This window comes from Buteo buteo, unplaced genomic scaffold (genome assembly GCF_964188355.1).
Source record: "Buteo buteo unplaced genomic scaffold, bButBut1.hap1.1 HAP1_SCAFFOLD_59, whole genome shotgun sequence".
Taxonomy (NCBI): Eukaryota; Metazoa; Chordata; class Aves; order Accipitriformes; family Accipitridae; genus Buteo; species Buteo buteo.
Genome location: NW_027439225.1, coordinates 560,258 through 586,606, shown reverse-complemented (window position 1 = coordinate 586,606; position 26,349 = coordinate 560,258). Strand labels below are relative to the sequence as shown.

At 48.7% G+C, this 26,349-nt stretch overlaps 1 protein-coding gene across 1 annotated transcript; it reads left to right on the top strand.

Annotated features, from left to right (window-relative positions):
• LOC142027826 (T-cell activation Rho GTPase-activating protein-like) lies at positions 1-21,949 on the top strand. Its single transcript, XM_075022029.1, has 8 exons — positions 1-48; positions 509-649; positions 7,906-7,970; positions 19,356-19,560; positions 19,645-19,754; positions 19,912-20,107; positions 20,335-20,452; positions 21,915-21,949. The coding sequence occupies exons 1-8, from the start codon at positions 1-3 to the stop codon at positions 21,947-21,949; spliced, it is 918 nt and encodes a 305-aa protein (XP_074878130.1).
• The last annotated feature ends 4,400 nt before the right edge of the window (positions 21,950-26,349 follow it).

Here is a 26,349-nt window from a genome sequence, read left to right as displayed (position 1 = left end):
ATGGATGTTTCGCCTGATGCTTTAATTGCCAACAAGTGCCTACGCGAGGTAATGTGATGACATTTACATAAAGTGCTTGTAAGAAAAGGCTATTTGTAGAAAGCTGAAAGGGAAGAAGATACTAATCTACATCTCCTTAAGCAAGGCGTAATTGAATAAGGCTAAATTTACTTTCCAAATACGTTATCTGTTGCTGTCACAGAAGCTTACAACTCTTTAGAGACAACCTGGCAAATTCAGGTCACGCTTTTGTTTGACATGATTGCCTCGCTTTCAAATTCGGCGCTAACACTGAAGTACATTACATACAGTTACTCTGAGTTACCAGTCATTAGTATGAGTGTTTCATGTGATGTGCACGTTGGTTTCATATATCTGTCTGTTGGTTTCTTTTAGGACTGATAGCATTTACAGGAATACACAAGTAATTTTCCTCTGTGAAGGCTTTTGTTCGTAGATCTGCTGAAGTTTCATCTTACCCTTTTTGTAAATGTTTTTCTGCCTCTAGGCTGTGAACAATTTAAGAAATGGAATTGGCTACACAAAAAGGCTGCGTCAGCAGATTCGGCAGCAGCAGCAGCTGCTACTGCCACCGCCTCCACCACCACTCATGAGTGTTCTGTTCACCAGCAGTTCGTTGGAAGAGAAGGTAAGCTTTATTTCAACATATGCAGCGATTCTTATATTTCAGTACAGCTTATTTTCCAACTGTCTGCGTTTATTCAGAAGGGCTATGAGGTTCCTGTGTGAAGGCAACAGCATTAGCAAGTCATCTGGGCCCCCAAGGACAATCAATACCCACCACTGGTAAGGAACTGTAACTTTAGAATGTCTTTTAAAAAATTCTCTTCAGATAAACTGAATGGGATTTTTTGCTGTTTCCTTTCTCCACTCCAAAAGGTCATCCAGCGAGAGCCAGTACACTTTGCTCAGCAGGTGGCAGACCAGGCTGGGAACTGCAAGTGTTGTACAGAAATTCGATGTATTACTACTTGTAAGCTGTTAAACGAGGCCGTAGCACTTTTAACTTCTGCAACAGCCGATTTATAAAGAAGTAAGTATGGACAGAGAGTTGTGGAGAATACAAGCAGTCCTTAATTTTTAAATGGCCTAATTTGAATTGGCTTTAACGAAGGGGATCTGTGCTTGCAGTAAAATTATTTAAAATAAAACTCCAGTACCTGATCAAAAAGAGGACTCTGAAAAAGGAACTTTTTTGCAGGAAACCATAATTCCATATCAGAATTAAAAACAATTAAAGGCTCAGGTGGACAGACAGCCTTTTGATTTCTGGCTGAACAGGGCTGTAGAAATTGATTTCCCAATAGAAGTCAGCCTCCAACATTCTTTTTCTAACAACTTCGTTGACACTGATTGAGCAATTCTTGGAAAAGTCAACACTGTTATTTTTTGACAATTTTGAGTTTCTTCAGTTTAGTCAGCCCAAATAGCCAAGCTGCTTTCTCTCAGTTGGAGAGAGAGGAGTCTGTTTTATCTATTACTGCAGTGTCATGTCAGTCCTTCCTTTTGGTATGTATGTGTTAGAGATAGATTGTAAGGGTGCACTGTGTTTATAAAATCTTAAAGATGAATCAGAACAAAACCCCGGATCCATCCCACAGATTGTCTAAAATCTCCAGGAAGCAAGAAAATAACAGTTCAGGGACAAGAGCAGGCCAAATACATCATTGTGAGGCAACAGCATAGGAAGCGTACGTGGAAGAAGATAAAAGAAGTTTGAGGGAAAATGAGTTAATATCTGTGCCGTACGGGCTGCCAGCGCCTGCGGCTTGTCACTGCTCTCGGGCTACCGACCCAGCTTCAAGGTGGAAAAAGAGCAGCTTTCTTTGAATGCTGGCGTCAGGAACAAGGTGCTTTAACTTGCCAGCAGGTGCCTGCAGGCTTTTATTGGCATGAGTTTGTGTGGTAGGAATGGAAGGTGTAGCTGGTGTTACTTCAGTGAAGGTCATGGGGCTTGGGGGTTTTCTTGGTTGGTTGGATTTGATTGGTTGGTTTGTTTGGTTTGGTTTGGGTTGTGCTATCAATTTCGGGGGTTCAGGAGCTGATTTCCATTCATTCCTCCTCCCAAGTGGTGTGGGTGGAAAAGGCTGGAGTGATAAATTTCTACCCGGCTGGAGGCAAGCTGACCGCATGAGTTGGAGAGACACATTCACAGTGGAGGCTCATACACCACCCTGATGGCTGAAGGCAACTCCCTGAACTGTAATAGTGTGAACTTATCTGTTGTCTCTTGGAGTATGCAGGAGAAATGGCTTGCAGCTTTGTGAAGCTATAAACAAGTGTCAAAACTGGGAACAAATCAGTTTAACTTCTTGTATAAAATTAGGATCTCTCGGAACAGAAGTAGGTTGGAGCTGTTCACTGTGGTGGACAAATCATAGCAAGAGCTGGCAAAATATAAACTGCCAGAGACTTCTCATTTGAACAGAAGGCTGATGGATGAATAGGTAGTATGCCATGTGTGCTACTTTCTCTCTTAAGTTCTCTTCTTTGTATATGCCTGGCAGTCTGGTACAGTTGAGAGAGAGAAGTAAGATTTTTTTTTGATTTTTTTTTTAATACCAAAAGGGGAACACATTCTGTTGGGCATAAGTCACTCTCAGTAAGGCTTTCCAAGTGCGATTTTCCTCAACTTTTAAGTTATGAGATCAATTTTTGAGTAATACATGCAGGCAACTGAAAACTATCGATTCTTGCCTAGAAGACTTTGCTCTTAATAATATCTGCTACATCTAATTGATATTGTCCTTTATGTCAATCTCTAATTATAGCCTCTGTAGGAAGAACAGGGCAATGAAAGGCAGATGGTGGCCTTCTGTACACTGGAAAGATCTTGGATGCTAGCAAAGTCCAAAACGCGTTCTTGTGTTGTGCAAACTCTCTGAAGTGCAAGTTGTACATTGCAAGTAATACGTAAAGCATGTAGGAAGTTGCTGCTGTAGGTGTTCTAATTTAGATGTAGTTCACATCAATTAAACATAAGCTTTCCTTCTGTATTTGTTATGGAAATAATATCATAAGAAGGAAAATATTCATTAAGACTATTTTTACTTAGGAAGTGGAAGTTGACAATGCCTATAAACAAGGCAAGGCAAATTAGGTCAAGGCCTAGTTACCCTTGTAAGTAAAGAGCTGTTCTGACTGGGGAGACTAGTTGATAGGACTACAGTCCTAATACCCCCCCGCTCCAGCTTTTTGGAAAACATGTAGAAAAAGGTTGAAAAATGAGCTCATAGAGAAGGGAGGCGGGGGGAACCCACCAGATGACTAAAAGCCATGTCTGTAGTTGGATAAAGCTACTCTGAGAGAGAGAAATCCATCTTCCCTCAGTGGAAGATAAAGGCAACAATTAGAATTAAGGAGCTGCAATAAGCTACCTTTTTAAAATCAAGTGTTGAAGCTGTCCTTTGAGCATTTCCTCATCCCATTCCAGCCGAAGTGGGTCAGATGCCTTAAATAGTTCTAAGCATCTCTCGACTAACCCAGCTAATATTTGAAGTTGTCCGTATATGAAGTAGGAAAATGTCCGGTTTGAATAATGGCATCATTAATCCCTTTAGCCTTTGGGTCTGGATATGGGCTTTTTGACAAGCATGATGAGTTGTAGAGACCTTTTTCATGTGTCTCCCCCTTTTGCTACTAGTGTTTCTGTAGAGACCCTTGATCCATTAAGTACAGTCCTCACCTCCTGTCCCACTCCTTTCTCTCCCCTGGTTTCAGCTGGTAATGCAAAGTAGGGGTTTCTTTCTCCCTTTTTCCCTTTCTAAAGCAAGGGTTCTGTGGTGTTTAAAAAAAAAAAAATTCATGCTGCTTTTAATTTAATGTTGTGCTGCCATGTTTGTCCTGTGCTGCTTCTGATTGCAAGGAGGTCAAGTTATCTAAAAACCATAAGCAGGATCTTTTTCCCCTCATTCATGTTAATGATGGGCAAAAGAGCAGAAGCTGATTTGGAAACCTGTAAGTGGAAGGGTATTTTCCAGTAAGGTGGTTGGTTTGTTGGTTTTTTTTTTTTTCTGTTGTGGGGTCTTCAGTATTTTATTGTCTCCCACAGTACTCCTAGGCTGCAGAACCAGCCTCAAAGGCACTATGGAATGACTTCTCCCATTAGCTTGGCTCCTCCTAAGGATATAGACTGCATTCATACTCAGAAGCTGGTTGAAGCAATGAAAGCATGTGGGGTATTTGAAGATGAGGAAGAACTGAATCACAGGTATAACAAGGCTGTAAAATTTGTTAATCTCCTGGGGTTTTTTAGGGCAAACTTATACACAAGTTTTCTTTACAGGCTGGTTGTTCTTGGTAAACTGAATAACTTGGCCAAAGAATGGATTTCAGAACTTGGTGAGAGCAAGGTAAGGATTTTTGATATGTTCTTATCAAAACAGCTGAAGCCTTTTTGCTTCTTTTAAAGGTGATACTACTAGGATTTATGCTAAAGTTCAACTTTTAACTTTCTTCTGAAGTATCACGCAGAGCTGTAGTAACTGCCATTGAAATAATGTATAAAAGATACTTCAGATCAAGCTCTTCAAGTCCTTGGGGCACGGAGTAAATTTGTGAGGTGGCTCCATCAGTTGACCTGTAGCAGCTAACAAAGCTGAAACCAACATATTGTGGGGTGAGAGAGATGGTAAATGAGCAGTAATCTTGCCCCAAACAGCCTGCAGCACTCAATCTAGTTTGACATTATTTCACTAGACTTGCCTTTGGTGTGGCTCTTAGATTGTGTTAATTTATGTGGGCCTGCTGCAGGGAAGACTGATAGTAGGTCTTAATTTGTTTAAATTGATGAAATGACTGCTACATTACTCATCTTTTCTTTGTTTTGTTTGTGAGCTGCAAGCACTCACTTCAGAAAAACAGTATCAGTCTATTAGACTAACAACTCAGTCCGGGAGAGAGAGGACATTGTTTATGGAGGCTGTTGTAGTCTTTCTAAATGACTTAGAAAGAGGCTCTGCATCTCAGTGGGATTCTGACGTAGAGCCTTGGAAGGAACGGATGAGTAGGTCGTGAGTCTTCACTTCCTTTGCTGGGTCACAGGCAAAAACTCACTCTATCCCCTCTGCAGCTGCTGCTCTGCAGACCAACATTTAACAATTACTGGTATTGCAGTGAGCTTAATGCATTCTTCGCATGAAAACTTTCTACCCAGAACATCACCCGTGTGCCTTTGCAGCTTTGGGTGTCTCGGCTTACACCTGTGTCTGCTGCTCATCTTCCATGCACTGCCATTCACTTATGAAGCAGTTGATTGCAACGTACCAGGGGAATGTTTCTCCTCCAGATGGGATTACAGCAGTGGCTGTAGGCTGTGTGACTTCAGCTTGTGAGCTGGCTGCCATTCCAGAGCCATAGGGGGAATGCAGGGCTGAGGCATTCAGCTTTGGTTGTCTATTTTTTATGCCTTCATAATACTGTATTGCACTCCTCAGGAATCCAGGGTCCCCAGCAAGCAGTCCTTGCCCCAAGCCCACGGGCACAGCTGCATCTAGCAACCGTTCAGCCTCTCAAACACACTGTGCGACTGTCAGCAGTGCAGAACACATGAATATGTGGGACTGTCTCATCTCCTACAGGTGCTGGTGAGAAAAGTCCACAGGCTGCAGAATGCAAACGGCGCTAATGTACAGTGCAGCTGTGGTGCTGGCCATCCTGGCGTCCATAGTCCTTCTGGGAGCTTTGGGTCACCTGGTTAAATCGCTGCTGAAGAATAGGAAACAGTGAGTTGGTCTTCCCAGCATTCTTGCGCAGCAAAGCATTCCCAGTGGCAGCATCCTGGAGTGCAGTTCACCGAGGGTAGCAGCACTCTGTTAGCATTTCATAGAATCAGAATCATAGAGTTGTGGAATGGTTTGGGTTGGAAGGGACCTTTAAAGTTCATGTAGAGCAACCCCTCTGCCATGGCCAGGGACATCTCTCACTAGGTCAGGTTGCTCAAAGCCACATCCAACCTGACCTTGAACACTTCCAAGAACGGAGCATGGAAGTGTCCTTTCTTTCTCTCTTCCCTGCCTTTCTCCTCTCACCCTTCCCCTTTGTTGGCTCATATTCCACACTGGATTAGCAGAGGAGAGGTAAAAAACTGCTTGATTATACAAAAATACATTTTTTTGACTAAAGATCACATACCTGCCTCAAATCCGACCTCTAAACCTCAGTGCCCTTCTTACGCCAGGAACTCAGCCATCTTTTCCAGACGCAGGAGCACGTCCCCACAATCCCCAGGAGAACTGCATCTCTGTCAAAAGGCATTTGGAGCTAAAAGATGAATTGGCTGGCATGGGTCTCGCCCTGTCCAGCAGCCCAGTGGCTCAGGTGCTCCCTGCAAAACTCCTATATCCACACCCCCTCCTCACTCAGATTTGCAGTTAGAGCCATGGCTCTCTCACCAACCAAGCGCAAGGCTGAGCTTGAGGTTGCAGGCATCCTGAGGACAGAAGCCCCCTTTAACGGTGCCTGACCCACTTTCTGTAAACCCACAGTGGATTCGGGACAGTTAATGGCCAGAGAGAGAGAGGAGCTAGGATGTCCCTGCTGGGAACTCGGCTTCAAACCCCCAATACAACAGTTCCTAAATTATACAAAGGGGAACAGCTTCCCTGGGAGCAGACTCCCTGCAGCCCCTCTGCCTGCCCAGCCACCTGCTACTGGGGCACTATTCGCCTTTGTGCTAAAGTCCACCCTTCAAAACAGGCAATCAGATCTAAATAGAACTTTCTTTTCCCTTCGCTGAACTAAGTAACGGGGATCTCCTTTTATTCTTTCTTCCTGTCTGAGGAAGGAGGTAAGCACCTAACTGCAGAAGATTTGTGCCCAAGACCCCGAACTGCAGGGGGCCTGTGCTGCCAGCCCAGAGCTGAGCAGTGCATTATTTAGGACAGATGGGATTCAGGCTTTTGCCTTTTACTTGCCCATCCCTCCTTTGTAACTTGCAGGCTTCTTTTTTAGATCCTCAACTTTTGCTGTGATGTCTGGGCACTTGCTGCAGCCTGAGAGTCTTCTGGACAAAACGAGACGCGTGTCTTGAGAGGCCACAGTCCAACCACTAATTGCCTACGTCTCTACTAAGCAATATTGACAATAATTTTCTTAGAAGGGGTGGATCATCAAATTGGTGACACAGAATTAAAAGATTGGTTTTCTAGGCCACTTTAATTTTAACAGAAAATTGGAGATTTGGGTTGAAAAATACAAAACACTTTAAAGCTGAAACACTCTCTGTAGCTGCTACTTTGCTTATTCTTGTTTGAAAGAAGTACTTGGCAATTTGAACATATTTTCCACATCAATTCAACCAGACTTGTTTACATTCAAACTTTAAAACATATACAAATCCAAACTAAAAAAACAGCACTATGCTCACAATTTTTACCTAACTTTTTAAGCATCTTTTGCCCCAAATATTTATATTCTGATTATATTCCAATATTATCTCTCGGAAGTTATAGAGCACTTTTTTCACTTGAGTGCAATGTAATTAGCTTATGTCCCCAAAATACTTCATTCCTGATGACTTACAAAATTCACAGTGCAAAATGAGATACAGCATCTCCCTGTGCAATGCTAGGCGCCTTGGGCAGTGGTCCTCAGAAACAGGACAAACAGAGAGTGCCTAAGCTTATCAGGGATGAAGCGAGGAGGAAAAGGCATCTAATTAGATCTACTCGAAGATCCAAGCGTGATCTTCAAACACAAACTTTCTTCTGCAACTGAATGTCTAAGACTGAATTTGCGTTGTGTTAAAGAAAGAAAGAAAGAAAAGAGACAGAGACTGTACTTGGCTTCAGTAAGGGCTAACAGCAGAGTTGTCAGAGACCTGATGAGGAACACAGGAGACTGGGGTGTGATTCATCTGACTCAACGTGGATGTCTCTCATGTAGACACCCATGCCCGAGCCAACCTTGGCCCCATTTTCAGGCAACAGAGAGTCGAGTCAGTATAACCAGTGAGTTCAAGGTGCTGTTTCTCTTATCCTAAAGTAAATACTTACATTTTTGGCCAGAAAGACTGCACATTAGATTCACTGACTTGATTCACTGTAGCTCCTTTAAAATAAAATAGGACCTCATGCCCGTTGTGCAGGCAGAGATGATTACAACTGCATTACAGATACACAATTGTTGCGTCCCAAATTTTAATATAGCAGAGATTAGAAGAGAGAGAGAGACAGCTGAAGATAGTAGGCGGCTAATCATACATCTTACTATGGCAAGGCCAGCTTTTAAACATATAAATCCAATTAATATCATAAGTCCAATATTTACAAGCCATTTTCCCCACCCCGTCAGTCCCTAGGATCCCAAAATGGAATGCAGCCATGAGTTTGGACTCCAGCCATCAAACCAGTTAGCTGACTGATTGATTGAAATAATTCAGCTGTTTGATCAGCTATCTCTTTCATCTTTGCCCGGGCTTCTTCAATGGAAGTTGTGGCATTATGAATGGTAATACAACGTTCGGATTCAGTCAAGTTTAACATACCACACACACCACATTCTTTTAGCAATAACATATCTAAGGCTAAACGATTCTGTAATGTCATTTTTGATACTTGTTGCACTAGCAGATTTAGTTCCCCAAAGGCATATTGAGTCCAATTACTTAATACATGTACTTGCCAAGTTAGGTTTTCTAGCGCCCATTGGTGCTGAACAATATAGCCAGATGGTGCAAAGAATGCTTCTAGCTCTAATGATACCTTCTGTCCCCAGGTATAATAACCGGGTTTTAAATGCTTTGAATCCACTTCTGGGTGTTACTTGGGTCATCAAGTTCTTGTTTTTTCCTGTGAATAGGTGGTGTGCAGCATCATGCTGGCAAAATCAACTCCTCATGGACTGTTCTGGATGGTTTGCTATTTATGCTGCATCAGTCCTTTGCCTTAACTCTAGATGTGGCAGTACACCAATCCATACACTGTGTTCCACCAGCTGCACTACCTCTATGTCAGCATCTTGACTAAAAACTAAGGCAAGAATTGGACTTTAGTAGGGTTAGTTACATGCAACAAGTTTAGCGTGTAGGTCACTCTTCAAAAGCCTATGGCTGCAATGAGTACTATTTTGCCTCTAATTAAATAATATACTTGGATAAGTTGTGTTGACAAGGAGACAGCTGATGACAGGGGTATAGAAATGGATTCTGTATAACCTGTTCTATTTAACTCACAAATGATCACCCTGTTTTTCTTTTTTTTTTCTTAAATGAACTGGCGTAAGACATTAGCTCCATGCTTGTGACCATTCATAACTCCATGAAGACAGAATAGCACATATCAAAAGCTTAAAACAGCATCACTCACATAATACAGATATTAGGACAAATACAGGAAAAAAAAAAGGACCTGTATAGCCATTTAAGTTCAAGCCAAGACAGGATCAAAATACACTGGTATTTCTTCTGTTCTCCCCGATGTATAGCTCCGGCATAGCCATAATATACATTTCTACTGATTGTTCTATTGACGTGTTATGCCTAACTTGATCAAAACACTTGAGGTTAACAATTGCAATGTTAGTGAATATAACCCACTCTCTCACTTGCTGTACTACAAATATTCTGTGTATTAAGTTTAACTGCGTCTTCTAGGGACACATCCAACTAGTTAGCAGTAACATTTACTGTGTTGCAAGCTGAACCTATTTTGGAACACATAAAACAGGTTTATGTCCCTTATTTTAATTGAAATATAGATATGCTACTGTAATGTAACATCTCTTCATAATGTCTTCAGTACTTTTTTTATGCAGCATTTACTATGTAACAGACATTAAATCTTGGGAGAGCTCGTGGATATTGCCAGTGCTCTTTTGGCTTCCCTAGAAATATTCAGAACTCAGACTTGAGAAGTTCTTTGTTTTGCTTCTAAATGACCCTTCCTTGGAGATACACTGCTTGATCACTAGCTGTGATCTGCTGTGTGTTCCCGGATGAACGGTGCAGGACCTATGTCCTGGTTTAAGCCCAGCCAGTATCAAAGCACTATCAAGCCACTTGCTCACTGCTCCCCCCCAGCCCCGGTGGGATGGGGAGGAGAAAATATAAAGAAACGCTCGTGGGTCGAGACAAGGGCAGGGAGGGATCACTCACCACTTATGGTCATGGGCAAAAGACAGACCTGACCTGGGGAAGAAACAAAATCAATTTAATTTACTACCAATCAAATCAAAACAAGGATACTGTGAAGGAAAACCAAACCTTAAAACACCTTCGCCCCACCCCTCCCTTCTTCCCAGGCACAGCTTCACTCCCAAATTCTCTACCTCCTTAGTCAGAACTTAATATTATTATTAATAGTATTAACGCTGAACATACTGACAGAAACTCATTATTTTCTGAATAGGCAGTTACAAGTATTTCTCAGTTATTCTTCCTTCCTAAAAAAAAAAAATACACTGTGAAGTTTTTTAAAAGGGTATTCTTAAAAACATTTAATCAGGTTACCAAAACCAGGTATATGTCTGAAAACCTAACTTAAACCTGGTTAGTTTTGGCACCATAGAGAAAGAACACAGATTAGATTCTTTCATCTCTCTCAAGACATTCTTCTCAAGTAGAACAAGACTCCGGTGTCTGCATTGCAAGTCGCCCTTGTCAATACTATTCTGTGAATATATTATTCCGTAAATGTTGCCATTTTTCACTGAATAGAATTCAATTTTTTTGCAGTATTCATGCTCATATAAATTATTCACATAATAATGGCAATATTTATCAAGTAATTAATCCTTTCTAGTGTTTAACCAGTCCTAGCTACAGACAAAGTAGGCAGAATGTACTAGTCTATATGGAACAAGCACAAGTTATCATTACGATTCATCAAATGTGGGCATTTCTATTTATTTCTTATGAACCTATGACCCTGCTCTGACTATGAGTATAATGAAGCTTCCTCCAAAGCTTTTGGCAATTAGTGGGAACATTTCCACTGATTTTCATGGTCTTTGGATCAGATCCTGGTAATGCTGATAGTATACAGATAGCACTATTTTTCTGAAAAAAAACCCCAAACAAACCAGTGAAAATAAACAAAGGAATTCATGTTCAGGTTCAGAAAAGCATCCCTACTCATGAAAAACACTAAATATGGACCTTGTTTTAAATAGGCATTTAAGGTATTTCCTAGTAAGAAGTAAGAAAAGAGATGTGATTTAAGCTTATTCTAACCTGATAAATATGTATGTACTACATTACATGTGCCACTGTCACAAATAATCTTTCTTCACAATTAAATGCAAATTGCTGCTTGACCAGTCAGAACACCAATAATTACCAAGACTAACAACGCTTATGTTATAGAACAAAACTGACTAACCCAGGTCACTTAATAACAATGATCTGTGTTGTATTGTTCTTTTATCTGAATCAGGCTTGGCAAAAGAAGTCACTTCTTCGGGCTTCTGTTCTCTAACTGATTCAATATCAATACAGGAGAATAACACGCTTGAAAATAATTTTAATACCATACTTTTCCACTCATATATAAAAATGCAGATATTTGATGAGAAGAAACTTCCAGACTCAGATACCTATTACATTGAGGAAAATATATACCAGAAAAGCCCCCGACTCGGAGTCAAATTCCACTCTCCCAACCTCAGTCTGCACCAGCATCCAATCTCACACAAATTCACTTGAAACAGTGACATTATGCAGACATTCCTGTCTAGAACTTCCTCACACAAACACATTTCAGCCTTCATATTTTGGTAACCGTTCTTAGCTTCACACAGAATTGAAGGAATTTGCTATCTGCATACAATGCGTGATCCCTTGTGCAAGAAACCAGCTCATTTATCCTTCAACTGGAGGGCAGTCAGGTTCCCTTCTGCACTCAGCATGAAAGGCCTTGTGAGATATTGTCCTGACACAAAGAACCCCAAACATTCATGAAATGCAAATCAGACCCATACCCCCAATCCCACATGTAATGAGGTAAGAGAGATTTTACAACAGCCAATATATTTTCAGCCTGTATCTCAAGATAAGATGATAGCTTTTTCACAGACTTTGAGCAATACAAAAACCAGGACTAAAACACCCTACCAAACACCACAAGATCCAAGATAGAAATCACAATTTTTGCTGGGTAACATCAACACCACCTTTTTTCTTTCCTTCTTGAAAGACTTCCATTCTTCTACCGATTTTATTATTTTCCCGTGAAACAGAAGTGTTCTAGATGCTTGTCTTATAAAAAGGCTTTAGTGAATAACTCTAGTTTTAAAGATTACAACCAAATGATCTTTTTCTTCTTTCCTGCTGAGATTCCTGACTTTTGTAAGCCTCTGGATTTCACCTCTACTGCAGGAGAACAATAAAAAACTTCTTGCTTATGAATTTTTAAAATGTGAAATGCAAGTACAAGATGAATAGAATTTTGAACACACACTATTACACTATGAGCGATTACCCACAAAAAGTAGGGAACACATACAAATGCTTAGGCGTTTAAGATGATTGCTACCCCTGTCTCACAAAGCCGTTTTTTTCCTGCTGCTTTATTCCACATCCCCTTGGTTGTAAGTTAGTTCGGTGCATCCTTCTTTGCACTGTAGCTGTTTTCTTCCTTCAGAAATGAAGGGGAAAAACCTATGTATGTTCTTTCTGTTTATCCATCGGTAACATACCTATAGCTCCTCTGCTAATTTTTTTTAAACTTTTTGTGCCTTGAATTCACTTAAAGTGTATATTCCATATAAACCCCATTTTCCCTTTATAAACTATAAATAACTACTATATCAAATCTTGTTGACTGGATATATGGATTTCTGATATTTTGGTTTATGAAACAAAAGCAGCCACCTGAAAACTTCACAGTGTTTCATGTCTAATTGCCTGAGTTATTTAACTGTCACCTCACTTCACTTGCTTCAGGAATGATACGTGAGGATGTACTTACTGATTAAAATGACAATTAAGGTAGGTTACCATCACATATCTGTACGAAACTTTGAACATGCTGTGTTTCTCAGCTTTTACAAATGCTGCTATATTTACATGCAACATAGCTGAAATTTGACCATGAAAAATGTATCCCTCACACATAACAATACAAAGTGTTGAGTGAGGCACATTAAAACAAAGATGTGTTCACCTAATTCTAACGTCTTTATAGTTTAAAAATCACCTACTAAAAAGCTATGAATGTTTTGCCTGTGAATACAAGAATTAGCTGCTTTTTTTTCCTCCAAAGAAAGCAACAGGCCTGCCTGCCAGTTTCCCGGCAATTGCAGTTGGTATTTGAACAAGCTTTCTCCTTCTGAATACAAAAGAACAATTAACTTGAAATCTAGAAGTGAGACTAGAGTAAGGGGGTATATACCCACTACAATCTATTGCAAAGCCATCTGCAAGGTTCCACATGAGATGATTGTTTTGTACAGAACAAAAAATAAATAAACAAAAAAGCACACGCAGCATTCACTTCACCTCCAGACTTCTAAATGAAAAGATGTATGTAACCTGGGATGCAGTGAACTATCTAAGGGAAATCGGGCCTGATAATCAACCTCTTTCATGTTTGTCTTACAAAAGCAAGGCTTATCTTTCTATTTGTTTGACAGACCCCAATTAGAATGAGTCCCGATTTTAACATGAGTTCTGCAGAACAAAACTCCAGGTAGTTGGGTGTTTGTATTGCAATTCTCACTCCAGATCAGCCCTCTTCTATTTATTGAGGAGCAGGTGCTGAGAGAGAAAGCAAAATGTATTGCCTTGTTTGGAACAACAACATCATCCTTAACAATGATGTACCTTCATGAGTAAATTGACTCATGTGGGTAACTTCTAACTTGGCTGCATAATTATGCAAGCAACTTCATGGGATTAGTGGCATAAGTAAGTGCTCACTAGAGTAACAAAAAGGGCTTCATACATTAACATTGTTTTTCTTTCCCTTCAATGTAAGGCTCCTGTAACTTGTAATGCAACACAACAGCAAGCAAACATCAAGAAAAAAAAACCAAAACAAACAAACAAACCCAAATATGGGCTAACTTAACAGAGCATGCAGGCAGTAAAACTTCTTAGTCAGAATCATCCTGGCAAGACGGCCATTCTGTAGGATGAGCTAGCATGAACTGTCCAAAGAGTAACCGCAGTGTGCACTGTTGCTATCCTAGCAGGAACTCTGCTGCACACAGTGAATTTTTCCTGCTGGAAAATGTCAGTTGTATCCCAAAACATGGTGTTTTCATTTTGTTTTTTTCCTTCATGGATGTGTAAGTACTTTACCAAAAAAAACCTGTACTCAGTAGTTTATCGTATTTAGTTCACATCCCACATTTCTCATGTCGTTAGAGCTTATGGGACTGTTATTTACTCACAAAAGCCTACTGAAGTGATGTTAACCTGTACACTGTAGTGCATTGCTTCTACTTCTGAAGACAAAGTCCAAATAAAAGGCAGGAATGCCCTTCATTGCAGAGGAAAAAATACAGCTGCCACAGTGATTCCTTCTGTTGCTCCTGATGCTGTATATATTAACATCAACATCTGCTGACATTGGCAAAGAGCAACATGGAACTAGACTTACCATCAAGAAATCATGTTTTTGTGTGATAAATAGGCAGCAGCAGCTGTTTTTACAGCTGGGAGATTTCATCTAACTGCGGGACCAGACACAGTCACTTCTTGGACATTCCAGATTGTCTTGAACAGTGCTAGAATGAACAGAGAACAGAAAGAAATGCTGAAATTGCAACTTTTCTTATGGTAAATTGCAGTATTATTGGCATTCTTCTGAGTCTTCTTCCACGTGCTGCCCAATTCTTTTTTTGTGTGCTGTACTATGAGAATGTCTTCAAGGCACCTTGATAAAGGACATGCTCAGGACTACACTTCTCTCAGATTCTGTGCTTGACTGCTTCCTCTGTGTTCCCGACCAGTTAAGTTCTCAAGGTTATACCCCAGCTTCATCCCACTGGCCCAGAATAGGAGAACCACAAATTACAGTAACTTTTCTGGGTATGACGGGAACAGGCAGCCCCACACTCACCGTGCAGCTCATCTCCACACATTTTCTTGACACGCTTTTCTGACTGCAGCACCATGAGCGCTTGGAAAGCCTCTCCTGCTTGTTTTGCCTGCCAACAAACCACTTCAAAGACTTCAGCCCTCTGTTGTCTGCTCACATGCTACCCCACGGGATGGCCACGTGCTTGTACCTGTAATGCACTCACAGAAGAGGATCGAGAGGGCTGTGAAAGTGGTACCAGCTGCAGGTGAAATGACTTACGTAAGGGATTTTTCTATTTGGAGAAGATCATAAAACAATAATATTTTGGGCTACCAATAAAAAGACAGTTTTGTGATAAAATAGGAAGTTTTAGGCTCCCTTCCTCCCTCCAAACAGTGAGCAGCAGCCTCTAGACAGGAGCATGGAATAGTCCTGACCAGAGTCAGCATTGCATCACATGGACCTGGTCTAAAATAGCTCTAACAAAATCCCAGCCTCAGAGGAGAAAGCAGCAGCAGCAGCAAAGATAAATCCTGTGATTATAACCAGAGTGAGGTTGTAAAGTCAGTATCTCTCTTCAGGAAAGTGACCATTAAGACTATGGCTTCAGTTTCTGTCCTGGGGCCTTTTCAAGCTGGTTAGGTCATTGTTTTAGAAGTTTGAGGTTTATTCAGGAAGAGATCAATTCACGAATGGATCATATATTTTAGCTGATCAAGAGAATAAGTGGCACATGGCTATGTCTGTTAGTGTGTGAGCCCATGTCCGTAGAAGCCCCGTCGACAGCTTCACCAAGATTACCTTCTCACAAGGCCATTCTTCAATGACCTTCAGACGGTTCAAAATACACAGCCTATCTTAATGCCACTATCCAGGAGAGGATGTTTGTCCCAGCTAGTGTTGCATGGTCTGAGAGCTGTCTTTCTCAGGGACGAATCGTCTAGGGTGAAAGTGTTTTTCGTCTTAATGAGGGCAGAGCAAAAGTGTGATGCTGCACAGACTCTCCCTCTCGTGGGGAGGGAGGTCCATATTGGTGTCTGGGTCCAGACCATGACATTCCCTTTCTCTTGCAGTGTGAAGTGTTGAGGCACACAGAGCAATGCAGAAAGCACAAAACACCAAGTTACCGTTACCAAGTTGGAAACTGTATCTGCACCCTATCAGCATGGTCATCTTCTTTCTCACTGTCCCATGCCAAGAGAGAGCCTCCCCAATTTGACCACTGCTTTGGCTAGAGAAAACCCACACAATTCTAATCCTCATCGCAGTGGCACAGGGAGATGTGCATGAAGGGCGGGAATGGGAAGGGTGCTACATAGACAAGCAAGGGGAATCCAGGGATAGCCACACACTTGTGACTAAGACACAGTGGCTTAGGGAAATGCACAGTTCTGGGGCATGAAGGTCCTAGCAAGAAAGACTGCAGAAGTCCCAAGCCCTTCCCCTCTGCTCTGTCGAGCCCTGGGCTCCCCAGTGCCAGGCAGAGACGGCCACATTGGAAAGAACTCTCCCCCCAGTGCCCCTCCCACTTTCCGTTGGGCTCAGAATGTTGGTCGTTGGGCTTAGAATGTTGGTCGCTGGGCTCGGAATGTTGGTCAGTTGGAGCCCACGGCCGCCAGAGACAGCAGCACGGAGCTGTGCTGGCACGCAGGAGCGCTGGGAGGAGGCAGGATCTGACCGAGCGGCACCGAACCGGCACCGGCACCTCGCCTCCCATCCCCGCTGTCGCCGACTGGCCCGCGTCCTCGGTCCACGGCGAGGGTCCTCCTCTCCCGGGCAGGATGGGCCAGGCCAACTGCTGCTGCGGCTCCAGGTGAGCTCTCCCTGTGCCTCGGGGGCACGGCCGGGACCCGCGGTGGCAGCGGCCTTTCTCATGCCCGCCGCTCTCTGCTCTGCAGGGAGGCTCTCGCCGACGCCGAGGCGGTGCTGAGCGCGGACGTGCGGCTGACCCGGGGCCGCAAGAGGAGCGAGAGACGCCTTCTCCTCCTCCAGGAGGAACTGGTGATCGCCAAGTTGCAGTAAGACCCTCAGAGCCCAGCTGCCTTTCCCCCAGCCCTGGCCCTGGCCCCAGCCCCGGGACACCCCGGCCCCAGCCCCAGGCCCCGGCCCCTTGGTGCTGGATGCGCCCATCGATGTCTGTCCCAAGGGCAGGTGGGGGACAGGGCTCGGCCCGGGGGGACCCCGAGGAGGACACCCCCAGCTCACCGCCTGCCTCTCCTCTCTGCTCTCTGCAGACGCGGCACCAGCCTGCGCCCACAGCTCCGCCTGGCCCTGGACCAGCTGTGGGTGCTGAGCGGCGGAAAGGAGGCGGCGGGGGACGAGGAAGAGGAGGAAGGTGGTGATGAGGACAGGACCTCCATCCTCCTCGTCTGGCCCAGCGGCTCCTGCATCGCCACTTTCGGGTGAGTGCCACGGCCAGGCGGGAGACGTTCCCAAGCACACCCGCACCATCGTGAGAACGGCCTCTGCCCTGCGTCCAGAGCCTGGGCAGGGATCGAGCAGCACGCCGGCAGGGAGGGATGGGGGCATGGGCAGGTCCCGCATCCCCTTTGGGTCCCCAGAAGGGGAGGGCGAAAGCAGCTGCTCTGGCAGGACACGGGGAGCCAGGGCTCGGGCAGCGCCTCTGTCCTGCCCCACGGGGCTTCGTCCCGCTCCGGCGTCCTTCCCCACGGGGCAGGGCTGCGCAGGCGCCCGCCTCTGCCCACGGGCTGGGGGGCAGCGGGGCCTGACGCTGGTTCTCCTCTCTTTCTGCAGCTCCCGGGCGCTGAAGGAGCTGTGGGTGGGCACGCTGCTGGGGTAAGCCGCGGGGATGCTGCAGGTGCAGCCGGACGGGGGAACGCAGCTCCTCAGCTGGGGAGAGGTGCCCCCGTGGCTGCCGGCAGCTCTCGCTCGGGCAGAGCTGCCGCAGGAGGGAGAAGAGGCGGCTTGGGGCTCAGCCAGCTCTCTCCCTGTCCCTTCCCGGTGCACAGGACACCAGAAGGAGCCAAGAGAGCCCGGGTGACGCCTGTCCCATCCATCAGGCTCCTGGAGAAGGAGCTGGGCCGCCGCCACGCCGTGAGTGCCTGCCCAGTCTGGGCTCTGCCCCCGAGCCCTGGTCCTCCCGCCGAGCGAGCGGCAGAGGCATCGCTGCTCACCTGCCTCCGCTCCTTCTCTCTTGCCCAGTGGAGGACATTCAGCGCCGGGAGCCTGGAGAGGCTGATGGAGGGCCAGGCCGAGGTGAGAAGGGCTGCCTTTCGCCCGCCTCTGGCTGTGCCGGCACGTGCGGCCAGTGGGGTGAGGGATGGAGGGAAGGGTGGTGCCGCTCGGGGAGCGGAGAGGGTTGGGGAGCCGCCGGGAATGCCGGCACATCCTGGCCGGCGGTGCTGGGGGGAAACCTGCCCCGCGGGGCAGAGAGCCCGGGAGGGCAGAGGGTCCCGGCTCTGCCACGCTCAGGCTGCCGGTGCCGGCTGGCAGCTCGCCGGCGGCCCTTTGCGCCGCGGGGCTGCTCTCTGAGCGCAGCCTGGTTCTTGCAGGCTGGTCCCAAGCAAGGGCCTCCGACGGTCCCGCCGAGCAGCGGAGGGGGACTTTGCCACGCACCGGGTGAGTTTCGGGAAGAACGGTAAGCTCCTGCAAGCGCTGGAGCTGTGCTCACTTGTCCCTCGAGTGTCGCCATGCAGGTTGGGCAGCCCGAGGCAGGATGTCACCTCCAGGAGGAAGGAAGGACGGACACCCGCTGGGCAGCGGCCGCTGGACGTGGTTCTGCGGGGACACGGAGCCTCTGCTGCTGCCCACAGCTTGGAGGAGGACAGGGCGAGGGCTGGGCCAGGCTCTCCTCTCCTGGTGGTGTGCCGGCTCTCAGGAGCCTCCCAACTGGAGCTGCTGAGCCGGAGCTCGGAGGTCCAGCTGCTGGCTCCCTGCCCGTCCTGCTGCACCGCTCAGCACCACGCTGCGGGCAGGGCAGGCCCCGGGAGCGCTGGCCCGGCGGTCTCCGTTGACGGGCTCTTGCTCGGCTTTCCTTTGCAGCAGGAGGGAGCAGCAGCAGGAGGAGGAAGAGGAGGGGGCTGCCCTGGCCCTTTGCTCATCGGAGGACCCCGGCCGCTGCCCAGGCACCAGGGCAGGTGGGCTCTGGCTGCAGCAGGGCGCTCTTTGGCCAGCCCCTGGCAGCCCTCTGCGGGGAGGACGGCTCCCTGCCCCGGCCCATCCAGGTAAGCCAGCCTGGCCGGGGGGGTCCCCAGCCCTCCAGATGCTCCCTAGAGGCGGTAGGAGCCCTCCCTCCGGCTGCTCCACAGGGGACACGGGCGTCCCCAGGAGCTCCGGGGATGGCGGCTTGGGCTCTTCACCCCCAGCAAGGAGCCCGCTCTGGGGCAGTGCTCTGGCCACCGCTGTCGGAAGGCAGCTCCTCGGCCAAGCAACTGTCCTCCTGCCTCTCCTGCAGGAGCTGCTGGCTGTCCTGCGCCGGGAAGGACCGTCGACGGAGGGGATATTCCGCAAAGCTGCCAGCGGGACGGAACTTCGGGAGCTGCGGGAGGCCCTGGACCGCGACGCCGATGTCGACCTGGGCAACCAGCCTGCACTCCTGCTGGCCGCCGTCTTGAAGGTGAGCGCTTCTGACCTGCGGCTGGAGGAGCTCCTGGCCGGCCTGGAAACTTCAAAGGCTCACCCAGAGCCCTTGGCATTGCAGGACTTCCTCCGAAGCATCCCCGACAAGCTGCTGGTGACCCACCTCTACGAGGACTGGATGGCAGCCATGGAGAGGACCAGCAAGGAGGAGAAGGTCTCCGAGCTGAAAGCGTAAGTGCGGGCAGCAGCCTGCCTGTTGAGCAGGAGCCCTGGCCGCTGGCTGAGAGCACCTGGAAAGCTGGGCAACTCAGCCGCTGGCTCCCCCCTGCCTTGGACAACAGGCCTGGGCAAAATCTGCTTTGTCAACCTAGTGTCCCTGTTCCCTCAGGGTGGCCGAGAAGTTGCCTGCAGCCAACCTCTTCCTCCTCAAGCGGCTGCTGTCCCTCCTCCAGCACATCGGCCGCAACGCAGCCACCAGCAGGATGAGCTGCAGCAACCTGGCCATCTGCCTTGGGCCAAACCTGCTGAGCCCACCCGACGAGGACCTGCTCCCGCTCCAGGCCATGCTGGAGGTGACCGAGAAGGTGCGCTGTGTTGGCAAGCCGGCTGCAGCCTTGCTGGCCTATCCGAGCTTGGCTGCTCAGAGGTCCCTGGCTGCCTCCTCCCTTGAGCAAATGCCGGTGGGGTGGCTGCCTGCAAAGGCAGCCCCGCAGCCACAGCCATCTGTGCAGAGGCAAGGGTCGGGAGTGGGAAAGGCTGCTTGGGACAACTTCAGGCAGCTGGGTTGAGAGCAAGGGTTTGATGTGTGCAGGTGAACACGCTGGCGCTGTTTATGATTGAAAATTGCGGCGACATTGTTGGGGAGGAGGTGGCTGGCCGCTCCTGTCCATCAGCTGGGGAGTCGCCAGCCCCCACGGACGGAGCCACAGGTATGAGGAGGAACTCAGGGCTGTCCCAGGCTGGGGCTCGGGATACCAGAAACCTCAACGTCAAGAAGAAAACCGGTGTAGGGCTTGGGGTGGGTTTTGCTTTAGGTGTGCTACTTCCAAGGCGTCACTGCTGCACATGGTTTTGCTTTCTAGACCTGCGTTTGGAAGAGCAAAGTGGCCCTGCAGGCAGAGGAGACCAGGGCCACCAGGCAGAAGCCATTCTGCATGCATCCCCCTCTCTGGGTGTCCTCAAAGGAGCTGGGGGAGACATGGTGGCGGAGTCCAAAACGACAGAGGTATGTCAGCTCTGCTCCACAAGCACCGTGACAGTGTCTCTCGGGTAGGAGGGTAGTTTCTGAGGAGGCCAAGTAGCTGCTGGGCCTCCTCCGGCCAGCCGATGGCTTGTGTGTTTGGGGTTCCTCCTCCTCCCCCACGGAATCATACGTTGTATGGAAAACTGGAAAGGTCCTTTCTCAAATGCATTAAGCATGTGCTTAATCCAACCAAATACCTACAAAAAGACAGCGGGGAGTAGCTGTCAACTTGAGAGGGCTTTTGCTCGGATCCTACTTCATCACAGTTTCATCAAGTCTGTTTTGGGGCAGGTGGACTGTGCAAAATGTGGATGGATGATGCAAAGCAGCATCTTCCCCAGAGAGCTAAGGTGGTAATTTGGCAAGCAGTCCCTTACTACTCCAGGCCGTCCCTTGCCACCCCTGAACTCCAACAATTCTGGTTTAGGCACCTCCAGCTTTGCCTCCAGCCACCCTCGAGAGCACGGCAGAGCCCCTGCTACGCCCGCAACAACTGGGCAGCCTTTCAGAGGAAAGAAGGTAAAACGAGTCACTTTGGGTTAAAATCAGAACTGTCTCCGCTGGATCGTGGCCTTACCTATCTAAGCACACTGTGGGATGGAAAGGTTTGCAGGCTCTCCTCGGGACAAGGAAAAGAGAAGGAACCGAAGGAGGAAACAGGCCTGGGGAGATGAAAGCTGTGCAGAAAAAAAGAGGAGGAAGAGAGAAAACGTATTGGGGGATCGCAAACGGAAAAGATGCAGGAAGGTCCGGCAGGTCGAGAAGCCCAGGTGTGTACCAGGCTCTGCTGCCCATCCAACTCTCAGCACTGCTCTATGTCAGGCCAACCCGCTGGCAAGGCACGGCGAGGGATGGTGCTGCGCAGGGTCTGGCAAGAACCCCGTGGCCGCTCCCCAGGGGCTCCCCATCGAGCCCTGCTGCGTGGCACAGGGGCCCTGTGCATCTCTGCGCGCGCACAGCTCTCTAAGGGCATTCCCCGTGGGGATAAGGCGCCAGAGCCCTCCCCTCGGCAATGCCAGCCGTAGCTCGCTCTCTTCTGGGCTATGAGCAATTCCTCGTCAACGGTGTTCCCCAGAGAGAGGGCAACCAAACCCTGCCTCTTCCTGCCGCTGTGCATTCAGCAGCGCTCTCTGACTCTGTCCTTGTAGGTGCCGTTTTCCTGTTACTGGCTGAACCCCTGTGAGCCCTGGGCCCGCCCCCCACCGCAGTTAATGTTCTCAATAAAACGGTTTTTCTCTCTTCTGAGTATGTCCGCCATCGGCTGTTCTGGAGCGGGCAGCTGCTGTTTGAGGATGACCCCTCGGGGAGGAGTTTGGGATTGTGCCTTGTCCCAGCATCCTTGCCGGCGCGCATGAGGGCTGGGTTCAGGTGCTTTAGGAGTGAAAGCAAGGCACAGAGTTGCACAGGAGGGTGGAGGTTGGAAGGGAGCTGTGGAGGTCGTCCAAGCCCTCTGCTCAAGCAGGCTCCCTTAGAGCAGGTTGCCCAGGACCACGTCCTGGTGCATTTGGGCTACCTCGGAGGAGCAGCCCCATGAGCTCCGAGCGAGGGCAAGATGTAGGCAGACACGGTGGCCAGGAAGGGCTGAAGGTCCGTATGCAGCCACCGTCACCTGCAGCTTGCTGCTCCCTGCGGCCATCACCCTTGCACAGCGAGTGCCGTGCAGTTTCTGCAGAATCCCCTCGCTCATGGCAACGGTATAAACCCAACCGCCGTGCTGGGCGGTAGGAATGCGTCAGCTCGCCCCAAAAAGCTTTGGAAGGGGCTCCAACAGCAGCCGGACTGCTGAGGCTTTTGTGCGCCCCGGTGTGATACAGGGGATGCCTGCACCCTGAGGGAGGAGGAAGGATGAGCACTCTCCCCGTCCGTCCGTCCGTGGGTAGGTAACTCTTTTGCTCACAGGTTGTGGTGGTTTAAGCCTGGCCGGTGGCTGAGCACCACACAGCCGCTCGCTCCCTGCCCCCCAGGGGGATGGCGGGGGAGAATCGGAAGGGTGAGAGCCCCGACCGTATCGCCACAGCAGGCTTCGCCCTCCCGGTGTCCCATCACGCTGGGACCCCCCACAGCACTGCCCAGTGACACACTGGGGGGAGTAGGGGGCACTGGGGGGAACCGAGGGGGTCACAGGAGGTTACAGGTGTGTGGGCAGGGGGCGGAAGGGGGGCACTGGGGGACGAGTGGGGAATGGCGGGGGGACCTTAAAGGGTCAGCAGCGGCACAGGGGCCGAGCAGAGGGACGGAGAGTAGCATCTGGCTGGCCCATCGGACCCCTGCCCGTTAACCCAGGCCCCACTGGTGCTGTTCCTCACCCCCAGCGAGCCTCCGCACATCTGCAGGGGGCAGGGGCAGCTCCACACAGGGAGGCCACCAGCAGAGACGTGGTTTTGTCCCTTGGGCTGCTGTGCACGCTGGCCCGGCTGCGAGCCCACGTGAGCCTCAGCCCCCTGTCCCGCGGGTCCCACCACACGCGCGTGACCCAAACGGAACGCTCTGCAAAGTTCGCTCAAAGGAAGCACGTGCTTCCGCCTTGCCCAGTCCTTCCTAAAGGTGTTCCTTGGTAAAGGTGAGGATGTAAGCGGGAACGGAGCCCCTTTCTGGGTTGAACAGCAGGCTGAGGGGGGCTCCTGCTGTGGCGGGGGCACCGGCAAGGGCCAAGCTGGCCAGTCTTCCTTCGTCCCGGTCTTCAGAGGTGGCAACCTCCTGCGTGCTCTGGGCTGGCACAGCCTTGCCCGTGACCCAGGGGAAGTTTCCCTCTCCCCGAGTCCAGAGTCCTGCCCCATACACGGCACCCTGGGGCAAAGGGCAGAGGAACCAAGAGGTTCCCCTCCTTCGCAGGGTCCCCAGCGTCAGCTGTAGCATCGCGCCTATCCTTTGTAGTGCCCAGAGCCTCCTGTTTCGGGCCGAAATCCTCGGTTTTCGGGTCCAAACCCGCCTTTGATGACCCCCAGCCTTTCCTCAGGGCCCACAGCTCCATGCTGAGGCTCTCAGCCCTAAAGGTGGAGTTCGTTGCCTGGCAACCTCCACCCAGCAGTCCCTGGGGAGTCAGTGGGCCCAGGACAGCCAATCGCATTTGAGGAGGCGGGGGCAAGGCATGTGATCGATAGGTAACCCACCAGTCAAGCTTCGAGGCCTGCAGGAGAGGTGGCAAGAGGGGAAAAAGCCGGGCTCCCTGCCGGGTGTGTGTGTGGGGGGGGGGGTGTTGGTTGGAGGCGGGGCATGCCCGCTCCACCAATCACAGCTGGCAAGAGCAAAGCAGAGATGACTGATGAGCCGCCTGACCCATCACTGGATGGGAGGAGCGATCTCATGCAGCCAATCGGAGGAAACATCGCCTCAGGGAAGGGCGGGCCCCAAAGCAGGGCACAGTGGCAGCCGAGGGGACGGATCCTCCGAGGCAGCACCGCCTGAAGGGAGGAGACTGGCAGCCCTCCCCAGCTGTGCTGACCCATGGGAGAAGAAGGTGGGGCCTTCTCCTGGGGCCAGGAGTTTCCTCTAGGCACCTGCAGTGCCGAGGGCTCCGGCAGTCCTGGGAGCTGAGTGTGCCAGGCGCAGGGCAAGCGGCTGAGCTGGGCGTTCTCCAGCGGCAGGCATTTGGACGAGGGGGGCTCGGCGGGAACCCGTCTTGCCCTCCCGCTTCTTCTTGTGCTTCTTGAAGTGGAAGCACTTGTGCAAGGCTCCAGGAGGAGTTCATTTGGTGCCCGCCCTTGCTAATTGCAGGTGGGTGGTCTGCAGCGGGCAGGGAATGGGACAGGACTGCTCGCAGGAATGCCGTGGGAGGGGAGGTCCGTCGCTCAGGGAGACAAGGATGAAGGGTGGGCATTGAGGGTTGTGGTGCTTCTCTTCCCAGGTCACCATTACGCGTGAGGAAGCTCTGCTTCCCTGGCAGTGGCCGAACATCTGCCTGCCCTCGGGAAGCCAAAGGCAGAAATCAAGCAAGCAGTCGGGATGGAGTTGCAGGAATAGTCGCCACCTGTCGACCCCAGCTGTCGCCCCAGTTCATTCTCTGTGTGGAGAGGCAGTTCAGGGTGCCAGGAAAAGGTAATTTAAGGGATCTCCACTGCTTATCGGTTCTGCTGACTCTCATGACTTTACTGGCATTGTGGCATTTGGTGCTAATGCCAAAGCTCTTGGGGAAACCTGTGTCAGGGTATTGGCATCTCTTAGGGTTGTGATCCTGTGGTAGGGGGGAAAGCTAAAAAAATGAGACACAACTGTAAGTAAAGAAGCAACATTGAGGGGGGGGGGGGGAAATACATTTTCCCAAAACACTTTTGAGGTTTAGGGATTTGGTTTGAGAACTCTTGTTTTGGTGACACACTTGCTAATAAGTCCAAAAAGAGATTTATCTTTGCTTTCATTGAGATTTTGACTTGAGTGCAGTTAGTGATCTGCTGTAACCTTAAATCACTCCTGTCATCTGACCAATTCTCTGTTTTGTCTCTACTACTGAGCTGATTTTCTTTTCTCAAATGTGGCATAAAATTTGCATGTACTTCCTGGAAATTGAAAGATTTAACAGTGCTTTGTGGAGTGCTATTCAGTCGATGGGCGCATGGCACACAAGAATTTAGGGGTAAAAGTTCTTTTAGAGGTTCTGAGGGTTATGGTCCTGCTGAAAGATTAGTGAGAAATTCAGCTACACAGTTGTCAGGACTCATAAAACTTGCCAAGACTGCAAATATGTGATGTCTGGGCTTTGGTGTTGACTAAGCACAGTGCAAACACAGGTGGATACAAAAGCTGGAAACAAGAGCTTAGGCATAAAAGAACCAAACCAAACCAAAACCCAAGATGATGGAAGAGAGAAAAATGTCCTGCCAAAAATACTCCTTTAATTATTCACCGACAGAAAAGACAACTTCCAGAAGAGATTGTCTTCCTGGATGCAACTGTGAGAAGAAACCTAATTACTGAACTAAAATAGTACACATCTTGTAGGATGATAATAATGCATTAAGTATAAAATAAATAAAAAGGCAGAAGAAGCCATGCTGTATTTCCTTCAGATTGTGGATTGCCTCTCTTCCAAAGATACTAGATGTTTATCTGCCCAGTACTAACAGCACTTTAATATTATTTGCTGTTTGTAAATGAAGTATTTGAATTGGAAGTAAAGGCTTAAGATTATGAAGCTTTTCACTGCCAACAAAATGTCTAGGTGCTGAAGGAGCTGGCTGCTTGCTGGTCCCAGGGTGCAGGTAAAGCTACTTTCTGATTATCAGAGATGAATCAGAATCTCGGACATTGCCTGACTCTTCATCATCTCGGTATCGTGCTGAATATCAGTAGCAGGCAGGGAAGGGGGTTCTTGTGTCCCTGTCTGAGATGCCAAATTGTGATTTCTGCTCTCTGTCCCAGGTACGTGCCTGTGCAGGCAGCTAGATGGGAGCTTTCCCTCTGCAGAGCACGGCTCTCTGCGGTTTGCAGAGAATAATGTTTTCTACAGCCTTGTTTTCAGCTTTAGGCAGGTCTGGCTTCATTTTTTGGGGGAGGCAAGAAGGCTTGCCTTCTGGGAGTGTGTTTCACCACTGTCCCATTTTTGCTGAGGTCCATGAGTGTCCCTAGTTGTGAGTAAAGGAGCCCTGG

What these genes read in the sequence shown, in the direction of transcription:
- LOC142027826 (XM_075022029.1), top strand. Translation starts at nt 1, where the DNA reads ATGGATGTTTCGCCTGATGCTTTAATTGCCAACAAGTGCCTACGCGAG. An exon ending in GCAGTTCGTTGGAAGAGAAG is followed by an intron (nt 650 to 7,905) that starts GTAAGCTTTATT and finishes TCTCTCATGTAG; the next exon opens with ACACCCATGCCCGAGCCAAC. An exon ending in CCCCACGGACGGAGCCACAG is followed by an intron (nt 20,453 to 21,914) that starts GTATGAGGAGGA and finishes CTGTCCTTGTAG; the next exon opens with GTGCCGTTTTCCTGTTACTG.